We start from the raw sequence: 20,706 nt of genomic DNA, 5'->3' as shown, positions 1-20,706 counted from the left end.
TCCACTTGCTAGGCAAGCCGATGTGAAATAAATAATTAACTAAATTTAACAGTTTAAAACAAAATAATGGTATTCAACAAGAAATAAATGCCAAGTCTAACACAGTGCTAATATAAAACCACGTGATAATATCTACTCCTAGAAATCCAGAGTTACGAGTACACGAGCAACTAGAAGTGTACAAAAAAAAGACTGAAATAAATACAATTGTTCGAAAGAGATCAACAATAAAAGTGAGAAATGGAAGGGGGCTTTAAGGTCTGCAGACGCTAGCAAATCTACCTCGAGTCTACGTATGAAATGATCCGAGATGACGCACCTCAAGCATCGGTGGGACCAATACCAGTATCTGCACAAGAAATACAGAAGTTTAGTATGAGTACAACCGACCCAATGTACTCCGTAAGTATCAAGCCTAACCTCGATGAGGTACTGACGAGGATATGACAATACACCTACATAAATAAACATGTATAGGTGTATATAAAGTAGCAATAATAACAAAGAATGATAAAATACTAAGTGGGAGGGGACATACGAAAAGTGAAAGATATAGTAAATACGACAAATATGAAATCATTAAATAACCAAGTAAATCACCAAAACCGGAAATCAATTTAATCAATGATATGAAAATGGCACGGCATCACTCTTTGTGCTTTTGCTCTCGTCATCACCATACAATAATATGAATATAATGGCACAGCATCACTCTTCGTGTTTTTACTCTCGTCCTCACCATGTAATAATATGAATAAAATGGCATGACATCACCCTTCGCGCTTTTACTCTCGTCCTCACCATGTAATAATATGAATAAAATGGTACGACATCACCATTCGTGGCTTTTCTCTCGTCCTCGCCATGTAATAATATAAATCCGAATAATAAACAATGCGAGGAATAATTTAACTTCAAATATGGTGTCATGGTAACAAACTTCAACTTCCAAAATGTTCAACATTTTTAAAATAAATAATAAATACGAAATGCATAATTAAAGAAGTAATAATCTAACCTAAGCATGAATAACATAATTAACGAAATAATATAATACAAAAAAATAATTTCCACCCATATGATGTAACCCAATGACAACCCCACATATAAAACACGTAGCAAATAGACCAACAAATCATAATCCCTCAAGTCAAGGTTAACCACGACACTTACCTCACTCCGCAAGTAAATCCATGCTCAACTGCAGCTTCTCCTCTAGAATTAGCCTCTAAACTAATCAAATCTAACCATATATAGTTCAAATAACTCAAAAGGCGAAATAAATAAACCGCCCCTTTAAGTTGTCCACAACGATCAGACAAACACATCAACAGACTCCTTTACCATTTAGACACTTCAAATGTTTATTAAGTAGATCAAGTAAATACCCAGTGCATCAGATCATATACGTGAGTTACACTTGCCAATGACGTGTCAAATGATCCAATTAATAAAGGACAAGTGTAATTTGTATTAAAATTTTAATATATATAGTTAACCAAAAATGAAAATGCATTTAAAGAAGAAAAGAATACCTTTTCTCACATTTTTACCAAATCAGTGTCATTCCTTTCTCCCCTCTTCCTCTACCCTCCTCCCCCCCCCAAATTTCATCATCTTCTTCCACTCAAAACCGACGCCACCCCACCCCCTTCATCTTCTCCTTTCTGCCTATCTTTAGCGGCCCCAATTCCGTTTCCCAAATCCACCCCCCATCCAAAAAATTAACACAATTCTTTCCCATTAGGCCTCTTCCCCTCAATTCTTTCCCATCAGACCACTTTCCCTTTTCACTAAGGAAATCATTGACGTACCTCACCGGAAAATTGATCTCCCAGCATATTTGAAAGTAACAATTTTACTGGGTCTTCATTCTTCTCTCTCCGTCATTTTCTTGACTATGAGTTTGGGTTTTGTATCTTTTTTATTTCTCTAATTTATTATTTTTGGTGTAAAATTATCCTTAATATTATTGACCAATTTAAATAATTAGTTGTTATTTGTATATTTCTATTGGAATGAAGGTGTTGTTGGATGAAATAGGGCATTTATCTAGTGGAGAGTTGGTAGTAAGAAGAATCAGAAGAAGCAGAAGAAGAAACTCCATTTTTTTTATGAGAGAGAGAGAGAGAGAGAGAGAGAGAGAGAGAGAGAGAGAGTAAGAAGAATCAGATGGGTCCTTCAAAAAATTTCTGGCAGCCTCCATTTTTTCCGTCGAAATTGGTTCTTTATCTCTTTGTTCAGCCGTGTGACCCATCACCAGGATTTCAGTTTCTTTCTTGGCTTATATTATTCTCTGCTAGCTTGAGATTCGTAGAAGGTGAAAGAGAAGAATGGGTTTGGTATAAAAAATTTGTTGAATTGATGTGATGATATATTTGGGAATTCTGTTCTTTTGTAATTGAGGCAGAATAGATTTAGGGTAAATGAGGGTGTTGCATGGTGAAAGCGAGAATTTGAGGAGAAGGAGGTGTGAAAATTAGGTGGGGTCTACATTATTTTAGAGAAAAAACCTAATTTTAGGTAGGCAACTCGCGTCCCAGAGAGTGCATTTCACGCAATGGGCGTTGACATGGTCGAGTGTTTAGTTGATCTTCTTTTGTGAATAAATAAAGTGTCTAGCTGGAAATGGCCTCAGATGAGGTGTTCAGTTGATCGTTGAGGACAACTTAAATGGGCGCTTTATGTATTTCGCCAATTCAAAGTAAGCTTTAGAAATTACTCACGAGCGAAAAAGATTCAATCTTTAATGTTTTTGGAAAAAGTAAACAAATGTCAACCCCGGGTCCGCTTGGTCAAAACCCGAGGTTCAGACCAAAATCCAATTATCCATTCACCCTCGAGCTCGGTTATGTGATTAGTTTCAAAATTCGACCTTAATTTGAGGTCTAAATCTCAATTTCTCAAAATCCACCTACCTAAATCCCTAATTTCTACGATAAAAAATCATAGATTAAAGGTTAAAATCAATGGGTGTCTCTAGAAATGTAAGTAAACAAGTTAAAATCTGCTAACCTATGAAGTTGAGATAAAAAACCTCTTTAAAATCGCCTCTAGACCGAGCTCAAACTTGAAAATGGTAAGAAATGGGATAAATCTCGACTTTTGAAACTTTATATCACTAGGCTTCAAGTCTTCTTCGCTTTCGCGAAGGACTTGACGTGATCGCAAGGAACAGCAACCCGAATGGCCTTCGCGTTTGCGAGAAACGCTCCACGTTTGCAATGGCCTGTAACCTCCGGGCTTCATGTTCATGAGCCTAGGCTCGCGTTCGCATAGAGTAACTTACCAGCTCCCCCAGGTCCCTCCCTAACACTACGTGTTCGCGAGAGGAAGGTCGCGTTCACGAAGGGTAAACCCCCCACTACTTCGCGTTTGCTACAGTTCCTCGCGTTCGCGATGAATGAATTCGTCCCCAGCCCAGATTCCCCTTCGCAATCGCGAGAGAGGCTTCGTGATAGTGAAACATGCTGCACCAGACACCACCAGAACAACTGATACTTGCAACTCTAAGTCCAAAAATGAGTCGTGGCATATCCGAAACTCACATGATCCCTTCGGGATCCAAACCAAACATGCCCACAAGTATAATAACATCATACGAACTCGCTCGCGCGATAAAATCACTAAAATAACACCTTAAAACTATGATCCGGATATCAAAATGTATGAAATTTTCAAAGAAACGAACTCAAGAACTTTCAAATTCACAACCAAGCGTCCAAATCCTATCAAATCAACTCTGTTTTGCACCAAATTTTGCAGACAAGTCTTAAATAATAAAATAAACTTATACCAAGTTCCGAAACCAAAATCTCAATGCGGTAGCAACAAAGTCAACCTATGGTCAAACTTCAAAATTCCTTAAACCTTCAAATTGTTAGTTTTCAACAAATTACGTCAAATCAAGTTAGGAACTTCCGAATTCAGTTCCGAGCATATGCCCAAGTCTAAAATGATGATACGGACTCACCAGGATCATTAAAAAACCGATTCGAAGTCGTTAACATAAAATGTTAACCGTAGTCAACTCAAATCATTTTTAAAGCTAAAATTCATGTTTTTTTCATTTTCACATAAAAACTTTTCGGGAAAAGACATGGACTGTGAACGCAAATTGAGAAATACTAAACGGAGCTTATCGATGTCTCGAAACACTAAAATAAGTGCTAGAACTCAAATACCTATCGGGTCATCACATTCTCCACCTCTAAAACAAACGTTTATCCTCGAACGGACATAGCAAGGTACCTGGACTGGTGAAAATGTGTGTGTGTGTATATATTACGGATATCATACTTGGATTCCCACGTAGCTTCCTTGATCGGCTGGCCTCTCAACTGCACTCTAACAGAAGGATAACTCTTAGACCTCAACTTCCGAATATGCCGTTCTAGAATGGCCATCGGCTCCTCCTCGTAAGTCAAATCCTTGTCCAATTAGACTGAGCTAAAATCTAATACATGGGATGGATCACTGTGATACTTCTGGAGCATGAAGACATAGAACACCAGGTGAACTGTTGATAAGCTAGGTAGCAATGCAAGCTTGTAGGCCAACTCACCAACTCTCTCAAGGAACTCAAAGGGTCCGATATAACTAGGGTTCAACTTGCCCTTCTTCCTGAACCTCATCACACCCTTCATGGGTGAAACCCAGAGCAAAATCCTCTCTCCAACCATGAATGCAACATCACGAACTCTCCGATCGGCATAACTCTTCTGTCTAGATTGTGTTGTACAAAGTCGATCCTGAATTATCTTGACCTTCTCCAAGGCATCCTGAACCAAATCGGTACCCAACAACCAAGCCTCTCCCGGCTCAAACCAACCATTTGGAAAACGGCATCACCTCCCATATAAGGTCTCATAAGGAGCCATCTGAATACTCGATTTTGTAGCTGTTGTTGCAAGAAAACTCCCCAAGCGACAAGAACTGATCCCAAGAACCCCCGAAATCTATAACACAGGCGCCAAACATATCCTCCAATATCTGAATGGTGCACTCGGATTGTTCTTACGTCTGGGGTGAAATGTTGTACTCAACTCAACTCGTGTACCTAACTCACACTGTACATCCCTCCAAAAGTGCAATGCAAACTGCGTACCTCCATCAGAAATAATGGACGCTGGCACACTGTGAAGACGAACAATCTCGCGGATATAGATCTCAACTGACCGCTCTGAAGAATAAGTAGATGCCACTGGAATGAAACGCACAAGTTTGATAAATCTATCTATAATGACCCATACTGCATCAAATTTCTTCTAAGTCTGTGGGAGCCCAACAACGAAATCTATGGTAATAAGCTCTCACTTCCACTCTGGAATCTCAATTCTCTAAAGCAAACCCCTAAGTCTCTGATGCTTGTACTTCACCTATTGGCAATTCAAACACCGAGCCACATACGCAACTATATCTTTCTTCATTCTTTTCTACCAATGATACTTCCTTAAATCCTGATATATCTTGGTGACACCCGGATGAATAGAGTACTGCGAACTGTGGGCCTTCTCAAGAATCAACTCACGAAGCCCATCCATATTGGGCACACAAATCCAACCTTGCATCCACAACACCCTATCCTCTCCAATAGAAACATGATTGGCATCATCGTGTTGCACCATGTCCTTAAGTACAAGAAAATGAGGGTCGTCATACTGACGCTCTCTGATGTGTTCATACAAAGAAGTTCGAGCAACCGTGCAAGTAAGAACCCGACTAGGCTCCAAAACATCTAAACTTATGAACTAATTGGCCAAGGCCTCAACATCTAATGCTAGCGGTCTCTCACCAACTGGAATATATGAAAGGCTACCCATACTCACAACCTTTCTATTCAAGGCATCGACCACCACATTGACCTTCTCGAGATGATACAAATGGTAATATCATAGTCTTTCAATAGCTCCAAGCATCTCTGCTGCCTCAAGTAGAGATCCTTTTGCTTAAACAAGTACTGTAGACTCTGATGATCTATGAATACCTCACACAACATCCCGTAGAGGTAATGCCTCCAAATCTTCAATGCATGAACAATCGCTACCAACTCTAAGTCATGAACATGGTAATTCTTCTCATGAACCTTCAACTGTTGAGACGCGTATGCAATCACCCTGCCATCACGCATCAATACTACACCAAGCCCAATACACGATGCAACACAATACACCGTGTAGGATCTTGAACCTGTAGGCAACACCAACACTGGGGCTGTAGTCAAAGCAGTCTTGAGCTTTTGAAAGTTCAACTCACACTCATTAGACCACCTGAATGGGGCACCTTTCTGGATCAATCTGGTCAATGAGGTTGCTATGGATGAAAACCTCTGCACGAACCAGCGATATAACCCGCCTAACCTAGGAAGCTCTGAATCTCTGTAGCTGAAGTAGGTCTAGGCCAGCTTTGAACTGCCTCAATCTTCTTAGGATCCACTTTAATGCTCTCGGTAAATAAAAATATCATAAAAAGGCATCCGAGTCTAACCAAAACTCACACTTTGAAAATATGGCATATGACTGACTATCTCTCAGAGTCTGAAGTACAACTCGAAGATGCTGCTCATGCTTATCTCAACTGCGGGAGTAGATCAAAATATCATCAATGAAGACGATCACAAAAGAATCCAAATAGGGCTTAAATACCCGATTCATCAAATCCATAAATGTTGTTGGGGTAGTGTGCTTCAAAATTCTGACAGTGTACTTCAAGTTCTGACAGCGTGCTTCAAAATTTAGGGTTAGAATATTTTTTTAATTTTTAATTAATGGGATCAAAATTTACATTGTGACGCGAAATAATCACATTTGTGCAAAGCACCTTGTTTTTTTTGTTGTTGTATATTTGAGTTCAAATTCTGGCCCAAACATTAGCCAACTCTAAGCCCATATTAATTCGGGAAAAAAGCCCCCAACCCCCTTCCCTTTTTAAACTTTCCCAAGAAAACTTTGTATAAACTCTTCCACAAGAAAGAATCTGAAAGAAATACAGTGAAACAAAAAAAAACCAAGAAATAGCAAAGAAAAAGGTAGCCATGGATGCGGAAGAAGGAACACAACAACCCCAGCTAGTTCTTGCACACAAACTCTTCCTTTTGACACACGCAGATGTCAATGACTTGGATAAAGTTCGCCTCCGTGAAGAAGTTTTGGAATCTGTTGTCTCCAATGGTAAATCTGATTGATAATTTTTAGGAATATTTAGACGTGTTTTGTTAAAGTTTAAATCTGTATTTCATTTTGTGGGTTTATACTGATTTGTCTGTAAATGGGGTTTTGTAGATATGGTTCCGTTGTATGAAACCCTAGTTGCTAATGGGGTTTTGACTGTGGATCAGAATGTTCTTGATGCTATGCGTGCTAAAATTGCCGATGAACTCAAAAAACTCGATGAAAAGTAAGTCTTTTTTTCGTTATTTTTATCGGCATATAGTGTGATTTGATACACTGCACTTCATTTTATTTTGCTTCGGAGTTTTATATTTGCATAATGTTGACATGGGACGATTTGAATGGAGTAACGTGGTCAGTGAGGGTTTATATAGCCAACCCCAGCTCGTTAGGTCTGAGGCGTAGCTGTTGATGTTGTTTTTGATAGTCTTATTTTTGTTCCTTTTGCTTTATAGTTTTTTGGGTTGAGTGTAGGGAAACTGCCACCGTTAGAACATATTAGTAGTGAGAATATTAAATGTAAGTTGGACACAAATTTGTACTTTTGATGGGATTTGAATGTGAGACCTCTTTGGATAAAGTTTAATTTGACCCAATTTTTTATCTACGGAAAGTAATACTTAGATATTTAGGAGCTGTATGTTACTAAAAGTTGCAGGATCTCATTTCAAATGGTAAGAGCAACAATTGATGTGTGAGTTAGCCACACGTTATGAAATCTAACCTCTGACAAAAAACCTGTTATTTAAGTGGAGAAGGTTGGAGGGACGAGCTCATTATCCGCCAAGTTCGAACTATGCCCACTAACCCCTGGGGATGTGTCGGTTATCCCGAAAAAAGGTTGCAGAATCTGATTCCAAAACAATTACATGATCATTTTAAAGTGCAGGACAAAGATCATTTTTTGGAATTCTTGAGATGCAAAATGTGAGAAAATTAAGGAGTGAAGTAGTATGAAGTTAAGAGGATTGTTTTTTTGTCCCTCTTATGATGGGGTAGGTGGAGCTTGAGTTGCTATTGCAAGGCTAGTTTTGTTGGGAACACGGATAAATTAGGTTATTTGGTTTTGGAGGAAGGAGACTGTAGGTTAAGGTATAGAAATAGGTTAAATAGATAAAGAGAGGGGCTGCACTTGATATTCTAGTCTATTTCACTTGGACATCATATGGTCAGTGTTTTTAATAAGTTCAAATCGTATATAGATGACATTCTCATCAAGAGAACATAGTAACCTTGCAGTTTAGAATTCCAAATAATTAGGGTATTAGATTTTAGAAACTTTGCAATACAATATGGTGTTAAAATTCTTCCAACCTGTGGAGAAGGTCATATTTTGTGGGCTAATTAAAAATTAGTTTTACTTTGTGAAAGTGGAAGGTGAATTATTGATTTGCTGAAAAACCTGTAATCTAAAGATTTGGCTTTTGTGTACACGAATGCAATTATAAAAAGAGACTGAATGACAACAGGCAGGGGTGCTGCTGGGAAGGAGATGCTCAGAATGCTATCGAAGCTAAGTTTTATTAGAGGCAAGTAATACTGGCTGGAGCACAGTCTGCACACTTCTATAGTCTAGTTTCCTTACTCAGTTTTTAGTAAGCCCTGCATTCGGGGCAAGAGCGTTTCAGAATTCACCACCTATATTCTCCATACGGTGTATCTGAAGAACATGTGAAATATATTTTGGTGAAACTATGAGCAGTTTCTGCCCTCCTATAGATTTTGCTTGGAGATGGGAAGTGCGCTTGCAATTGTATTCTTATGGATGTTAATAATCATGATTACTGGTAACATTGCTATGTACAGTTGGTATCTTGGTTTATCTTAATCTTATGTTTCTCATAACTTAGAGAAAGTAATGTCTTGCTAAGTGGATGGGCTTATCATTCTTAAAAAGGTCATAGTGCGGCATTGTATGGATGACTACTTGGTATATTGTTTTGAGCCAAATTGGGCATACCAGGTCGTGCTGTTTTTGTATTTTATTATTCAAAGTCCGGGAAAGTGAGAGGAGGGTGTCGGGTTTCATTGTTTTTTACACTTAACCACACATCTAACATGATACATTCATGAAGGATTGCTGATGCTGAAGAAAACTTGGGTGAAAGTGAAGTTCGGGAAGCTCATTTGGCAAAATCGTTGTTCTACATTCGGATTGGTGATAAGGTAGTCTGTCTCTCTCGTCACCCTAAAATTGCTCAGTTGTTATTTATTCACACTTCACACTGGGCAAATCTCAATCAATCTTTATCTTATTTAAAATCCAGGAGAAAGCACTTGAACAACTCAAGGTGACCGAGGGCAAAACTGTTGCAGTTGGACAAAAGATGGACTTGGTGTTCTATACCTTGCAGATGGGATTCTTTGACTTGGATTTTGACCTCATTTCTAAAAGCATAGATAAGGCAAAGAAGTAAGTAGGAGGGTCTAACAAGCAGTTCAGATGTTATGAGGCACGATGTTCTGAATGCCTTATCTAGTTATTAAGCTCACTCCCAATGTTTTGCTGACAGGTTATTTGAAGAGGGGGGTGACTGGGAGAGAAAGAACAGGTTGAAGGTGTATGAAGGGTTGTTCTGCATGTCCACTCGTAACTTCAAGAAAGCAGCAGATCTTTTCCTCGATTCTATCTCAACTTTTACCACATATGAGATTTTTCCTTATGATACTTTCATATTTTATACTGTCCTTACAAGCATCATTACCTTGGATCGGGTTTCCTTGAAACAGAAGGTATTCAACTATTACTCCCTTTACTATCCTTGTTTTGTAGGATGAGGGATTTGTGAACTTGAAATTTGTGTTCCCGGAATATCCTAGATGTTACTGTGACGAATACTTGCAAATTCATTTTGGTATATGTTGCAGGTAGTGGATGCACCAGAGATCTTGACAGTAATAGGAAAGATCCCATATCTCTCTGAGTTCATGAACTCATTATATGAGTGTCAGTACAAGTCATTTTTCTCTGCATTTGGTAAGCTTTTCCATTGTTATTCATTTTCTCTTTTCATATGTTTAAGTGTGCATTTGTAGTTCGCAAAGGTCCTTATCTTTAAGTTAATGTAGATTATGTCCTATAAAACTTGATGGGTTTTTTCTGGCAATTTTGACAGAGAGTGTAGTGTTTGCAAATTCTTGGTTCTTGATAATCCTGTTTGGAAGTTTTGAGTGTCAGATGACCTTGATTGTGAAATAGGTTGAACAACTGTTATACAGTCTCCTAATTTTTTTTAAAGATTCTTTCTAATATCTAGACGACTGATAAAAACATGAAGGTATGGCTCTTTATTAGTCATGTGAGTGTTATAAGCTCGAAAAGACGTAAAGATGTTCTTTCTGGCACATATCAACAATGAAAAAAATGACTTTCTTTCTGGCACCTGGTTTATATCAGGATGAGAAGATTTTAGATGTATCCACTATCGAAACAAAATAATGCAATTATATCATGGAATGTATTTTTGACCTCAAATAGAGATTTGAATTGGCTTTTTAGGTGTTCCTGAGCTTCTGAATGTTTCTGGTAGCTTTAATCTATGAATTTTTCAGCAGAATCCTGGAATTTTTCAAATAGATTGTAGTGTTTGTCAAAAAGCCTGCATAGTAGGATATCATTTTCATTAAGAGTTACTCCTATTACTTGTAAATTTAGTTCCCTTCAGAGCTCTAATACAAAATTGTAGGCCAATTGAATTCATGTCAGTTTCTTAACTAATTGGCTTATTGGAGATGGGCCAATAAGAGAACGGCTGACCCTTGCATAAAAGAAAGATAAGACTCCTGTTAATGTGTATAGATAGGGTAGTTTAAAATGTGATATGTTAGTATTGAGTTACAGAGAGGTGAGCATGCTATGTCTATTATACACTTCGACTTGTGATTCACCCTATATGTTGATCGCTAGGGTCATGTGAGGCCCTGAATGATATATCAGTTGCAACTGTTTGACTTTGACCTTACTGATGTTTTCAGCTGGCTTGACGGAGCATATTAAGTTGGACCGGTACTTGCAGCCACACTTCAGATATTTTATGAGGGAAGTCAGAATAGTTGTGTATTCCCAGTTTCTGGAGTCCTACAAGAGTGTTACAATTGAGGCCATGGCCAAGGCTTTTGGGGTGTCTGAGGATTTCATCGATTTGTAAGTCTTTAATCTGTAGCCGTGCACTGGTCACTGATGTGTAATGCTCTAAGTCGGAGTGAGGACTGTAACATCCATAATAATTCAACATTTTCTTTTTTCCATTCAGGGAACTATCTCGGTTCATTGCAGCAGGGAAGTTGCATTGCAAGATCGATAAAGTGGCTGGAGTTCTGGAAACCAATCGTCCCGATGCAAAGAATGCTCTTTACCAGGCAACTATCAAGCAAGGGGACTTCTTGTTGAATCGCATTCAAAAGCTTTCTCGTGTCATCGATCTCTGAATCAGTTAAACCATCAAGTTTGAAAATGTTTGGTGGCCTGTAATTGTTTTTAGTTCAAACTCACGTAACACTAATCTGGATGTGATTTGCCTTTTCATTTCGAGCTCTCGGACTACCATTTAGTAATTTTATGAAATCAAAGAGATTTTCTCTGTTGGGATATGCATATATTTTCAAAACATTCAGAGCATCTTCTAAAATCTTACTCCATTTCCTTTCAACTTTTTGTGCTAGTGATGATGGATGTGATTGAGAGTTCTATTTGAGTGAAGTTAAAGAATTGGTTTATCACATATCGTATACTATATTATGTAACACATCTGGATCTTTCACAAAGAAGGGAAACCTTCGAGCATGTAAAGTTGTCTTTGTGTGACTTACTGACATGGGTTCGAGCTGTGGAATCAGTTATTGATGCTTGTATTAGGGTAGGTTGCCGATATCACACCCTGTTAAAGTGCGTGTGACTTACCGTCATGGGTTCGAGATGTGGAATCAGCTACCGATATTACACCCTCTTAAGGTGCGTGTGCGGCTCTTCTCTTACCCTGCCTGCACGCGTGGTGCTTCGTGCACCAGATTGCTTTTTTAACTGGATGATTCACAAATTAGCCATTGAGTACATTGGTGGAGGGCAATTCTCTCTCAATTCTCTCAACCTCAAGCCAGGGCAGCTAATTCTTTTGCACTAGGTTAGACTTTTCACTGATTACTCTGATAAGTGACACCATTTATTGACCAAAAGTAAAACTATTAAGAACTCCAGGAAATGAGTTATCCCAATTGGTTTTTGGGAAAGATGTCGTGAATAACTTAGTATAATACTATAATATATTTTTTATTGACCGCAAGCTATATATCTAAGGTACAACCCAACTTTTTTTTTTCGGGGGGTTCATGGCACTGAAATACTGTGAAAATAACACTGACTAGCCAGTTCTCGGACTGGTAATCGTTGCAAAGTCATTGAAAAATAGCCTTTGTTTTGCTGAAACATGAAAAGTTCTAGCATAATATGCGGGATTATGGAGCTCTTGTTTATAAACTTCCAGCAAATTATGTTGGAACTCCAGCACACGCAAAGTTCCAGCATAATATGCGGGATTATGAAGTTCATGCATATAAACTTCCCGAATATTATGTTGGAACTCTAGCATATTATGCTGGAAGCTCATATATAAAAAATTCGAACTCCAATATACTAGAATATTTCCGGATTTTTAAGGGTGTTTTTATTCGGTTTTTATCTTTACATGAAAAAGTGGCTAAATTCCCATTACTTTTGAAATTGTAATTATTTTTCAATTACTAGTGGTAAATCTGATTATTTTTTATTTTTAAGCCCTCTTTGGAAATTTAAGTAAAATCCAATATCCATCAATTTCAAGAAAATCCCCAGTGCTAACTAGAATTCCAAGCAACCCTTGAGAAAAATTAAATGAAAAGAGAAGAAAGAAATACCGATATTTTCTCAGCCACAAGCAAGAGAATGGGTGAATGGCTATTAATGTCCTTTAAATTTTTTTGTACTATTGAGCCATGCAGGCTCTTTAAAGAAACTACAAGGAGTAAAATATGGTCTCTTTAATATTGGTTTATCCCATTGTAATATAATTTACCAAAACCAATGCCTTGTATAGAGTTATGGGAGCCATGAATATTCAATTTGACATTAAGGACTTTCAAGAAAAGCTATCTTCTTGTATCAGACCTTGGCAACGTTCTTTCCAGTTTTGGGTTCGTGTTTCAGATATCTATACTGGTTATAAGGTACTCTTCATTTTTTAAGTGCCCTGAATGTACTTTGTTAGGAGAAATAACCAATTTGCAGTGTGATATTTATCCAAATTTTGACTAGATTAATTTTTAAAATTAGAAGAATTTAGGATAGATATCAAACTACAAAATGGTAAATCCTCTGTCCCATTTTGTCTGACCATGTTTGATTAGGTACAAAGGTTAAAAAAGAAAGAAAGAATTTTAAAACTTGTGGTCTAAAACAACAATCGTGTGGCTATAAATCGTCTCGTTAAGGTTAAAACGAAAAGTTTAAAGTTAATTTTTTTATAAATATAGAAATATGTCATTCTTTTGGGGACAAACTATAAAGGAAAATGTGCCTGGACAAAGGGAGTTATAAATAGTACATTCTGGTTGAGCTAAATACGCTAATTTAGGTGTTAATTTGAGACTGAAGGAGGGGTGCTCTTTTTTTCTTTGGGTTAGTTATTCTGTGCATTTTCCTTATATATTTGAGAGTTATTTATTGGTTCATTGGGTTACTGAAGTAAATTAGGGGTTTTAATTGCTGTATATTAGGTGTTTCAATTGAGAGTTGGCTTTGAAAAAGATGTGCAAAAACAAGAAGCACTGTGGGAGAGGCAGCATGAGTTTGCAGCTGAGAAAATATATAATATGTGCTCTGACCTTGGTGGCTTCTTCCTAAAGGTATTCAATAATCTGTCTCTAAGATAGAATTTTCAATCTTGAGATATTACTTTTGTTTAGGGGTGGCAAACGGGCTGATCGAAAACGGATAATGAGAAATACGGATAAATTATCCGACCCGACCCATAGTTAATACGGATAAAAAATGGGTTAACCAGCGGATAGCATGGATATCCATATTATCCACGACTTCTTGAACATGATCACTTTTGGGAGAATTCATAGTCACCCAAACTTGAGGAAACTCAAATCCATTTTCTAAATGGATAATATGGTTTTTATCCATATTTGACCTGTTTTTAAAAGTTCATTATTCAACCCATTTATTGATAGATAATATGAGTGGATAACTTTTTTTTTTTAAACCATTTGCCGCCACTATTGTTGTTATTAACTACTCCCACTGTCTCAATTTGACTGACACGGAGTTTAAGAAAGAAAGAAAGGCTTTTGAAACTGATGGTCTAAAACAATTCATAGATATTTGTGTGGCTGTAATTCATCTCATTAAGTGTAAAGCGGGAAGTTTTAAGTTAAATTATTTTTAAATATAATAATATATAATAATATTATTCTGGAACAGACTAAAAAGAAAAGTACATCACATAAATTGGGATATAGGTAGTTCGAGGAAAGAATGAAACAAGAAAGTGAAAGATTGCTGCTTTCCACCTTTCTAAGCAATATTTAATGATTTGTTTTAATAAATCTGGTCAAGTTTATATGTGTAATGGACATTGGAATATATGCAGTAGACTGTGCTAGCAGTATGTTAGTACAAAACTTATTGTAACGCTTTTGAGGTTGATGTATCGTGTTAAAAGTTGTTCTTCCAAGCCTCTAGCAGACAGTAAATTGCCTCCATATTACTCAATGAACAGAGGGTTTAAGTTTGTGCTCGATAGTTACAGTTCGTATTAAATACTTAGGATGTAGTTTTTAGAGTGAGATTTGATTAAGTGGACATGATGGTAATATTAGGTTGCTCAAATCATTGGGAAACCAGACTTGGCTCCAGCTGCATGGGTGAGGAGGTTAGTTACTCTGTGCGATCAAGCACCTGCTACGCCGTATAATATTGTCAGGGTTGTGCTGGAGAAGGAATTGGGTCGAAATGTTGATGAATTGTTTGAAAGATTTGACGTTGATCCTCTGGGTTCTGCTTCTATTGCACAGGTAACGATTAAGTTTGATCTAAAGCATTGTGTTAGTACATCATAGAGCAACTGATGGGCATTTCTTTGACTGTTGACTAGGAAAGTTTAAGTTGAAATATTGACCTTGCAGCTAGTGTAAACATTTGGATTTATTGAATTGTGTGACTGCCTTTTCTAAAAGCTTAAGTTGTTAGAGAGGAGATGCATTTATTCATTGATTTGAGGTCTGCAATCCAACCGACTCCTTTTCTTGGACTAAAATGTGGAAATTATTTTGTGCTAATAGGTGGCAAAACATATTAGGCACGTTAACAGGGCCCTATTTCAGTGGTAATGGCAAAAACGTCGCTAGTTACATCTTTAGCAAATAAACGGAGGAAAATCATCTCTCAAATGGAAGGCAGTCATAGGTTTATCTGGTTTTGATGACCCTCTACAGATGGGCATGAGAAACGGCTTAAACGATTTTGTTCAATCTTAGCTGTTGTTGATCTGTTCTCATGGATAACAATCTCCACTATATTCTAAAATTATATGGTTTATGTAGGGCCTGGGCCCTATCTTAATAACACCAGTAGCTTTAACGGTTTAACCTAAGAACCAGTGTTATGCATCTCTTAAAAGGCCACATGATTTGAACCTGTATGACAGTTCAAAGCCAAATAAAAGATTGTTTCTAAATGTCGTATCTTTGAGCTACATTCTAGTTATAAAGAAGAATTAACATTACTTTGCTCCTAAGTGGTCCAACTATTGTTTTCTGTACTTGGATTAGGTTCACAGAGCGAGGCTCAAAGGTGACAAAAAAGATATTGTTGTCAAGGTAAGAGAATTTGACTCATAAGCATTGCAGCTTTCATGCGATTATAAGGTTCTAAAATCATTGTCTTGCTCAAGGTGCAACACCCTGGGGTCCAGGAATTGATGATGACGGATATCCACAACTTGCAAGCTTTCGCACTATACTTGCAGAAGATGGATATAAAATTTGATCTTTACTCTTTAACAAAGGAAATTGAGAAACAGGTGCGTAAAAATCCTGTATATGTGACTTCTTTGTAACATCAGGCCCTAACTTTTATGTAAAACAACTGAAAGTAGATGCAAGCACGTTTTCCGTAGACGGGACTTCTTTTTGACATTAGTTACAAATTGGGTCAGATTGTAGGCACCGATGATTGTTTAAAGAAAATGGGAACGTTGAGGTTTCTGTTTCTTACTTCTCATCATCTGAACACATCGTTATTAGATTTAAGGCCTTTATATTTCTTTGAGCTTTGTTCTCAACATTTTATTTTGCAAATGATGATTTTTAATGCTTATATGTAAGTTGATTGGCGTTATGAGTCGATGGTCAGAGTTGTTGTTGACTTAACAACAACAATAACAATAATACCAGTAGTAGTTAGTATAATTGCAACTGGCATCGAGCTTCTGGAAATATATATTTGATGCCGTAATTGAATTATCTCCTGTGTGCGGTTAAATAGGCTAAAAGTGCATTATTTCTTCTTCTAGAGCTAATTACATACCTGATCAAGGCGGTTCTATTTTTGATCTGATAGCTTCCTGACGAGCTCACAAGCTTTTTGATTTTCTTCTGCCTCCTAACTGCTCATAGTTCAAGTTTCTTCTGTTTATCCTATTGTTTCAATAAACTGATTTCACTTCTTCCATCTAAGATTGGGTGTGAATTCAACTTTTTGAGAGAGGCTGACGCAATGGATAGAATTCGGCGTTTTCTCTACGAAAATAACAAAAAGTCCCCAGTTATTGTTCCCCGGGTGCTTCGAGATATTGTCACAAGGTGAACTGCTGCTGAATATTTGACCAGTTGATGTTTTCATATTCGAATGTTGGTAAATTTTGATATTCAGCGGACATTTGAGATGTCTTGCTGTTATAAGGTGGATCAAGAGATTGTTGAAAACTAAATTCTCACATCTTGTTTGCCTTCATCGTTCCAACTACTAATAGATGTAAGTTAGGTTCATTTACTTTCAACCTCGATCGGTTTGTCTGTATTCTCTGTTAGATTTATGAACTTTATATGAACAATGTAAGTTCTTTTCATTTACCTTAATAATCCCTTTTTTTTGTCTAAATTTTGTAATAGGAGGGTCCTAATGATGGAATATATTGATGGAACCCCGATCGTGAAGCTGGGAGATGAAATGGCGAAGAGAGGCATAAGTCCAGATGGTAAAGTTGCAGCAGTGGCAAAGCAGTAAGAAACTAGATTTCTCAGAATGAAGTTAGATTTCACGTCATATTTTGTCTTCTCAATTTATTTTGGTCACCATGTCTTTCGATATATTTGTTATCTCTGCAAGACTAAACTTAACACAAAATAGCTGGTTTCTGAATTATTCCTGAACTAACAAACTTTATGGTGATTGCGACACTTGTTCTAGGTTATTACGCCACTTATCTCCATGAAAGATTCTCATTCTACACCTATATCTTGTTAGAGATGAGATTCTTCAAAATCTCTCCTCTCAACCAGAAGAACTTTTGAAGATGTCTTGCCACCTACCTATTTATTTAAGAACATAAAGTATATTCTCAAAAGCTACATAGCTTGAGATGTTTGCCGTACTAAAACGTTCCGCCACACAATCTTCACTTTGAACTTCTCAGCTCTTTGCCATGTTAACTGTTGCAAAGAGCTCCCTTTTTTTCAGTAATGCGTCATTAATTAAATTAATGCAGAACTCTGTTATTCCTTCTCAAATATTTCCTAAAGAGAAGTCTTTATTCTCTTAATATGACTCTTTCAGTTAATTTATTTCTGCATAAATAATTTATTCCCATACTATCATTACTATTTATAAAGTCGGTAGTTTCCAATTTTTCCTAGTCTCTTTTCAACGTCATTCAGCTTCTCTTATTTGGTTACTTCTGCATGCAGGAACATTCTTAAAAGTTTGTCCCTGGCTTATGGACAGATGATACTCAGGAGCGGTTTCTTTCATGCAGATCCACACCCTGGCAATATTCTAATCTGTAGAGGTGCTGAGGCAAGTATGCGTCTTCTCTTTTTCTTCTTCCGCATTCAGTTCTCGGTGATTATATATAATTTGTTCTTGTTCAGAGTGCTGACAAGGATCATGCCATTCTTTTCTTAATTATTAAGGTTGCATTGCTGGATTATGGACAAGTTAAGGATCTTCCAGAAAATCTCAGGCTTGGTTATGCTAATCTCGTTCTTGCTATTGCGGATGGCGATGCTACGAGGGCCAAAGAAAGCTTTAAGTGAGGAATTTACCTACGAATCTCCTGTTATATGTTCAAAATTGGTTTTCTTTCCGATGAAATGAAATTGTGCAAAATACTGAGGGTAGGACTCAATACCTCTAAATTAAAACCATTCTTCCTACAGAGAAAGTGACCATACAATAAATAGACAAGAAAACAGCAGTTTAAGTTCTAGCTAGTCACATGAAAATAAGTTGGTAGTGGCAATAACTATTTTTACCCTTCAAAATTTACTACCCATAACTTGTAATTAAAATATCTTCTTTCAGTTTTGAAAAAGAAAATAGGATAAATATTAAGTGGGAGGATGAATCAATGTCATTGAAATGTGAAAATTTCTCATCAAAGGGCAAGATTGTTAATGTAAAACAGCCTTTTTCATGTGGAAAAGAAAGCAGCATTAGCATTCTATTTCTATTCAAGTGTGAAGAATGGAAAATGGAATTGATTTCTTGGAGCAAACCAACTGCTCTTGCGACTAACTACAAAAATGGAAATGGGAAAATTGTTTCTCTAGGATTAATTAGAGTTGTTGCAAAAATTACATTATCATGAATTCTGATATGTTCCAAGTCTTTGAACACCTCCCACGTTGAATGAAAGGGAGCTTGGCCTAAACACCCTGAGCAATTGTGAGGACGAGCAGAAAGAAAGGCTTAAATTGGCGCAAGGGATGTTTGATACAAAATTGCCACCTGGTGTAAAGACCCTGCAACCTTTCTCAGAAGAATCTTCGGTCAAAAAAATTGCAGTTGAGGTATGTGATACCTGTGCTTTGAACCTCTGGTGTTTACAGTTCCCGATTTTAATCATTTTTAGCAAGGGTCACATATACTAGTCAAGAATCTATGAACTTTGCCACATGATACTACCTGTCTACATTAGGTCCACCAGTTTGATTAGTCATAGATATTGAAGACAAAAGTTGACAACCTCTCGCTAAATGTTGTAATGAGATGTAAACTAAAAAATGCAGTCTCATTACCTTCTCAAGTTCTTTTTGTTACTTTAGTAAAGTAATGACGCATTGTACAACTCTATCTGCATGTCCTTCACCCGCCTTTCTTATTTGCTGATTAATTACCTATCACGTGTAAGGTTAATTGCGTACCAGGATCAAAGTCTAAAAACAATTCTATTTGACGTTAGGCTTTTCCAGAAGAACTTTTCTCTGTTCTTCGAACTCTGCAATTACTGAGAGGGCTTAGTGTTGGTCTGGGAATAAGTCATTCGTGTGCTGAACAGTGGAGACCTATCGCTGAGGAAGCTTTGTACGATGCTGGCAGATTGACAGGTTAGTCCGTAATACAACGTCTCATTCTTTGTCCAGTTAATTAAGTCAATCCATATCTTGGCAAGATAATATGCAGTCTTTATATTTGTACCACTTTATTGTTGTTGTTGTTGTAATTTTATATTTGTTGTTGGCTGGGAAAGGAGTTTGTAGTGATACACAGATGAGTATTTGAGTGCTATAGTCACTACGGTTACTAAGTGAAATCTTGTTTGATATACTGGCTATACAGCTCTAACAATGAATCACATCGTTATACGTCTTATTTTGTTTCAGCTAAAGATATGAAGCGATCACGTGGACATAAAACTAGAAGAAAGCCTGGAAAATAACATTTAACTATGGAGGGGAGCTAGTATGAGTCAAATTGGAGATGGTCATGTTGCTAATGTTTTGGAGAAAGAGCTTTTCATTTCTATTCATTTGCATTTGTAGCAAAGGTTTTCAGGACAAAGTGCAATTGATTTCATAAAACACTTCATATCTTGTACTTTTTTTTTCCAGCGGCCTTAGAACAAAATCTGCACAACATGGCCTGTAATCAGTTGATAATTGCCAAAACAGGTAAAAGAGATGTTTTGATTGGCCTTGACACACATCAAAACATGTCATTACTTTCATTTTCTTACCATAAGGTCCTTGTATTTGATGTTTAGTAAAAGTGATGGTTGGGCTAGCTTGCACGCATCTTGATAATTCCAGTGGAAACTCTACCACCAATGCTTAAGCAGAGGAAGAGAATTAATCTCTGTGTATTTTGATGTGAATTATGGTCTCAGATAATTTTTATCCACTTCATTGACCGAACTATAGTCCCTATTGGAAGTGAAAAGAGCAGTAATCTAAGCATTTTGCGCCTTAAACTGGTAAAAGAACACCATAACATTTTTCTTCTTGTGACTTAAAAGTTTATTTTTTAGAAAGAGGATGTTTGGATTGGCTAAAAAACTGG

At 37.1% G+C, this 20,706-nt stretch overlaps 2 protein-coding genes across 2 annotated transcripts; both read left to right on the top strand.

The window, feature by feature from the left end:
• The first annotated feature begins 6,928 nt into the window (after window positions 1-6,928).
• On the top strand, window positions 6,929-11,759 carry LOC104230588 (26S proteasome non-ATPase regulatory subunit 6 homolog). Its single transcript, XM_009783431.2, has 8 exons — window positions 6,929-7,169; window positions 7,281-7,395; window positions 9,245-9,335; window positions 9,437-9,582; window positions 9,683-9,902; window positions 10,038-10,146; window positions 11,145-11,313; window positions 11,423-11,759. Exons 1-8 carry the CDS (start codon window positions 7,034-7,036, stop codon window positions 11,595-11,597), a joined length of 1,161 nt encoding a protein of 386 aa, XP_009781733.1. The 5' UTR covers window positions 6,929-7,033; the 3' UTR covers window positions 11,598-11,759.
• A 1,375-nt stretch (window positions 11,760-13,134) lies between these two features.
• LOC104230587 (uncharacterized) lies at window positions 13,135-20,382 on the top strand. The gene is made up of 12 exons (XM_009783429.2): window positions 13,135-13,367; window positions 13,917-14,045; window positions 15,027-15,221; window positions 15,978-16,025; window positions 16,100-16,228; window positions 16,885-17,009; window positions 17,319-17,429; window positions 18,114-18,222; window positions 18,339-18,457; window positions 19,064-19,217; window positions 19,610-19,754; window positions 20,031-20,382. Exons 1-12 carry the CDS (start codon window positions 13,242-13,244, stop codon window positions 20,084-20,086), a joined length of 1,446 nt encoding a protein of 481 aa, XP_009781731.1. The 5' UTR covers window positions 13,135-13,241; the 3' UTR covers window positions 20,087-20,382.
• The last annotated feature ends 324 nt before the right edge of the window (window positions 20,383-20,706 follow it).

Source organism: Nicotiana sylvestris, chromosome 11 (genome assembly GCF_000393655.2).
Source record: "Nicotiana sylvestris chromosome 11, ASM39365v2, whole genome shotgun sequence".
Taxonomy (NCBI): domain Eukaryota; kingdom Viridiplantae; phylum Streptophyta; class Magnoliopsida; order Solanales; family Solanaceae; genus Nicotiana; species Nicotiana sylvestris.
Note: the sequence above shows the minus strand (reverse complement) of the source record. Positions and strands in the feature narration are given on the sequence as shown.

Bases quoted from the DNA above. Each gene is read 5' to 3' on its own strand.
- LOC104230588 (XM_009783431.2), top strand. From the start codon at position 7,034: ATGGATGCGGAAGAAGGAACACAACAACCCCAGCTAGTTCTTGCACAC. The intron at 7,170-7,280 runs GTAAATCTGATT...GGGGTTTTGTAG, and splicing joins GGAATCTGTTGTCTCCAATG to ATATGGTTCCGTTGTATGAA. The intron at 9,336-9,436 runs GTAGTCTGTCTC...TTTAAAATCCAG, and splicing joins ACATTCGGATTGGTGATAAG to GAGAAAGCACTTGAACAACT.
- LOC104230587 (XM_009783429.2), top strand. From the start codon at position 13,242: ATGGGAGCCATGAATATTCAATTTGACATTAAGGACTTTCAAGAAAAG. The intron at 17,430-18,113 runs GTAAGAAACTAG...TTCTGCATGCAG, and splicing joins GTTGCAGCAGTGGCAAAGCA to GAACATTCTTAAAAGTTTGT. The intron at 19,218-19,609 runs GTATGTGATACC...ATTTGACGTTAG, and splicing joins TCAAAAAAATTGCAGTTGAG to GCTTTTCCAGAAGAACTTTT.